The 4,747-nt window shown below is 38.6% G+C and overlaps 1 protein-coding gene across 1 annotated transcript in view; it reads right to left on the reverse strand.

Annotated features, from left to right (window-relative positions):
- Positions 1–465: 465 nt before the first annotated feature.
- slc30a4 (solute carrier family 30 (zinc transporter), member 4) overlaps positions 466–4,747 on the reverse strand; it is an 11,576-nt gene continuing 7,294 nt past the window's right edge. The window contains exons 6-8 of the mRNA XM_015375589.1: positions 3,618–3,723; positions 3,400–3,534; positions 466–1,486 (exon numbers count right to left, since the gene is read on the reverse strand). Of these exons, the coding sequence (XP_015231075.1) occupies positions 1,332–1,486; positions 3,400–3,534; positions 3,618–3,723 (396 nt within the window). The 3' untranslated portion in view covers positions 466–1,331. The remainder of the gene's footprint in view (positions 1,487–3,399; positions 3,535–3,617; positions 3,724–4,747) is intronic.

The following is a 4,747-nucleotide window of genomic DNA, read 5'->3' on the forward strand; positions in this document are numbered from 1 at the left end:
AGTACTGTTCAACTGGCTGCCATGTTAACTCAGTTCAGCAAGTCATTGAGTCTTTGTCAGGTTGTACCCTTAAAATGAGTACAGGTCTGATGAACAGATTTTGGTCTTATTTGAATCCTTTGAGAAACCCAACCATCTGAAGGACTTTCCAGGCTTCCTCACTGAACCTTCTGCAGTTTGCTTAAAAGGCAAACCGGTCAGTAGACTGTGTGGTCAAGATAAGACTACACATCTTGCATCAGTTTGATTACCCCATGAAGAAGTCAGTTTGTGGACTTCAGCTTCAGAGACCTTTGACAGGAAGCTTCACCAGCTCACAGTACTGGCTGATTATCCAAATTTCAACAATGAGCCGATTCTGATATTATATTTAATGATCTGAAACATCCTACCTTGTTGCTTGATATAACTTTGTGAGAAGAATCACAACAGATGGACAAAAAAAAACAACTTTAAACTTTATTTAAAACAAAACACTGGTGCAGTCATTTTATACTTTCAGAGATCATTCTCCTCATTTATCCAGAAAACACCGTAACTGGCCAACATCAACTCTGAAAAATCAAAACCTTTAAATTCAGAGCTTTAGACTCATCTTTATACTGTCTGTTAATAATATCGGTTTTATTGATATTTAGCACTTTATTTTCTTGTAGCAGTACAATCACTAAAATATCAAGTTATACAAGTGTTGGAGCCACCATCATTGTTTTAAGGATGATTGGTTTTCTTTACAGAAACAAATCAGATCTGCCTGGTAACAGACTTTGAGTGAACACATACCAGGTGTAATGTTAAATAAAAAAAAGGCTAAATTAAACAAATGTAAGGCTGGTACTCTTTGTGCTCATGATAAGTTAAGCTTACGTGCACTGTGCCCAGTTACAAAATCAAATCTAAAGTGCTGATCTCTTTTTATTATTGAAATCACAGTATCCAGCTTCAACACACTGAATAACACTTCCGTATCTCATCAGTTGAAATAAAACAAAACCCTTTACTGCAAAGAAAGTCATCTGTTGCGGTAGGCTTTAATGGTGAATTAAGATCAAGTTTTCAGATTTTTTTTTTTCAGCATTGAAGGTCAAATTCCACCCAATAAGAGCTATGCAAGCACAAGGGCATCAAGTCCCCAGGGGCTGCAGCTCTCCTTTAATTAGAAACGTGCATCTGTTGTTGTTTCAATGACAGATTTGGCACCGCCCTTGGTTTCCACCTACGTCTGTACTCTCCAGCTCTTACTGCTGCAACCGAGGCATCCAGGCCCCTGCGTATCTGCTCATCTCTGCCTCCACTGGAATGAACAGCCTGTGTCGGCGTGAGGAGGATTCTCAGACACTGGGCTGTTGACACTGTGCGCAGCTACGTACTGTCCTCTGTCTGTGAGTCTGGACCTGCACCGTGCATCTGGTGAGGCCGTACGTGTGAAGCAGCAGGTGGCGGGCCTTGGCCTGGACGTCTTCCCAGTTGTTGGCACTAGAGGGAGCTGTGGAGACAGAGGTATAAGATTACAAACTAGCTCAGGATTTATACAGTCTTATAATGACTCTTGGTTAAAATTAATACACTTTATTTGTAGCATTTCCACACCAAAAAAATATCAAAAAGAAATTCTACACTTTTGAACACTGCATTTAACCTCTATTACTAGAGTAAAAGAATTAAATAATCTTTAACCTAGTAATCGTTAAATGAAGTATAGAATCTGTAAAATATGCTTTTAGCTGACAGAGCAACTCGCTTAGATGAGTAATTATACCCAAATTAAAAAACATTTTGCATTTAATATAAAAAAAAACCTTTCATACGATGAAATTGCAGTATGTTGACGTGTGCCAGCGTGTTTCAGCCTGATTCAGCGTGCTCATAACAACATATGCCAGAGTTTTTGCCGGATTTTTCATGTCAGGCATATGCTGGCTAAATCGTAAAGGTGTGACACAGGGCTTAAGGAAAGAGACAGGAACAAGGAAAAGTGTGCAGTATGCTTCCTATCAGCAGTTCTTTACCATAGAGAGCTTCTGATATTCCTTTCCACCATTAGCTTTACAGATGCCCACGATTGTGTGGCAGCTCATCTCAAGGAGTTTAACAAAATATAGATATATTATTCTGTGATTATTCTGTGAAGTCCAGAAAGCTTAAGGCTGCTCCTTTACTACCCAAAACAGTGGTCTTACTTTTCACTCAGTTAAAGGCAAAAGGATAGGAGCTCTAATCTGAGGTATTCAGAAGGAGAGAGATAATAAAATGGTCTCAATGAGAGATTTCAGAGGAAAAGAAAAAAATATGCTGGTTAAAAAGAACACATAATTCCCAAAAATCATCAGAAAGACATGAAAGACTTTGAGGAAAATATTCCGTGAACTGTTAAGATGGAACAAAAACAGCTTTTTGTTCTGACTTGAACAGATAATGTGTTAGCTGTTCAAGTCAGACTCTAAATGGCTCAAAAAACCCAATGAATGTTTTGAAACGGTTTCCTGCTTAAATAAAACCTTTCAGCACAGCTGAACTAAAACGTCCCTAAAGAGAAGAGTAGCCAAGTAATCCTGTATATTTTCCATTTAATTTTTCTTAACATAACCCCAGGCTGCTTTGAATTACTTTTACCTCGCAAAATATAGAAAGGGATCTGCATTTGAAAATTCTATTTTTATTTTACCATGTAATAGTTGTCTGACAATAGGGACTTCTTTAATGATCTATGCTGTACATGTGTCAAAGAAACCCTAACATCTATGAGGGGGAAATAAATGTTAACAATTCATTTTTTTCTCCATCAGCCTAGAACTGGAAAAGAAAAAAAGAAAGAAAAAAAAAACACTCACGCACAGATCCAATTTGAAACCTGCAGCAGCTGAAGTGAATCATCACCTTAGGCGTGAAAATAATCCAGGTCTCTAAAAACTAGCTCTTTTTCTATTAATCTATTCTGTCACTTTCAGCATCCATTCATATCCACTATACTACTCCAAAGACAAGTCTGTGCATTAAATGATCAAAATGTGTTTAAATATCTCACACAGATACTCATCATCTTGCTTGTTCTTTATGTTTCACCAATGAACCAAAAACGTGTGAATGTCAGACATGGAGTGACAGTGCAGTAAAATGGCATCAGAGATGGAGGAACAGCTCCCTCTAGTGTACAATCTGCAGCTTGCTCCCTAAAAGTCAGCTGGGAAACTCTTCAATAAAGTTCCTTCAAATTGTAAAGTGTGTCTCTGCTTCTATGAAGTTGGAGTTTGCACACATTTAGACTGAGGACCTGCAGAGTTTTTCTAACTTTGATAAAAGCACATATCCGTACACTGAGCACAATTCCTCCAGGGAAATGAAGAGGTAAGTAATCCCTACATCTCCTAACCTTATTACAGAATAATTGAGGCTACTCACTGAGCTGCAGATGCAGCAGAGCTGCAGTCTTGTCAGCCGTCAGCGCCCAGACATTCAGCTCATCGACAGATTGGACATCCTCCATCTTAAGGAGGTCCTCCTTGATTCTCTGAGTGTCCAAGTGTCTGGGAACACCTGCAAGGCAGGATAGAAACATCACATAGAACTCTCGCTGTGATAGAGTCTCAAATAAAAAAAATTAAGGGTACAGGACTTACCTTCAAGTACAATGATTATTGTGTCTCGAATGATGCGGACAGTGGTGAAGAGCACCAGAACTGAGAAAATGTAAGTGCAGATGGGATCTGCCAACTTTAGCTCCGGCTGTGAAGTCAGAGAATTTCACTCAGTAATGTCGGCAGTTTAAATGCAGGTAGAATAAGAATATAAGCAAGCATTTAATTCATGTAATTCATATGTAAAAAGTATGTTAATGTCACAGAGAGAGATATAAACTTAAAGTAATGTTTTTATCCTATAATGACAGCCGTTTCTGGCTAATTTTTAAAACTGCAATGATTTAAACTGAAGTCCAAGGCAAGTTACAGGAAACATCTACCGGTAATAAGGCAGCAAACACTGAAGTGGGAAAGAAAAAAGCAAGGATGAGTTTAGTCTCAAGACAAAAGTAGAAGAAGCACAAAACCGTTCCCCAACAGGACAAGAATCCTACACTATAAGAAGAGTGACCATCTCATCTCCATCCGCACCTCCATCAACCATACATCCCCACCAGTCAACACACCCCTGGAACTGAAGTGACCAACAAGGCTTCAGGAATTACCATTTCTGACCATCTGCAGCAAGAATGTGCTGAACGGAATGAAACAAAACTTCAGACTAAAAGAGGATTCAGCTTACAAAACTTAAAAAAATAAAACCTGTATAACTACATTCACAGATGAAGACTGCTACAAGAGAGAAAATGATAAAATCGGCTCCGATCATTGGACAAGGAGATGCTTATCACACTAGAAAAGGGAATAATGCATCAGGGCACATCTTCACAGCTGGCAATAACTGTGGCACTGACAAAAGCTTCCCCGTCCTTTAAAAGAAAAAAGATTAAACATCTACAGGGATTTAGTTTATGAAATGGCAACGATTGCGACAGTTGGACCCCAAAGGTCGAACGAATCTCTCGACCATCGATATTGTATTCAGCCCTTCAACGATAATTTTTTTCAGAGCCATTTGCTCTTTTAGTGTTTTTAATGCTACACACAAGCTCCCTCCAGCTGCAGCTTACCCCCAACAAACACATAATTAAACTATTAAAAAAGGAAAATTCTCTCCTTCAGTGAAGCTGTGTGCCTTTCATTGAAAAAAAAACTAATAAAAAAAAAAA

Source organism: Cyprinodon variegatus, unplaced genomic scaffold, assembly GCF_000732505.1.
Source record: "Cyprinodon variegatus isolate N-32 unplaced genomic scaffold, C_variegatus-1.0 Scaffold122, whole genome shotgun sequence".
Taxonomy (NCBI): domain Eukaryota; kingdom Metazoa; phylum Chordata; class Actinopteri; order Cyprinodontiformes; family Cyprinodontidae; genus Cyprinodon; species Cyprinodon variegatus.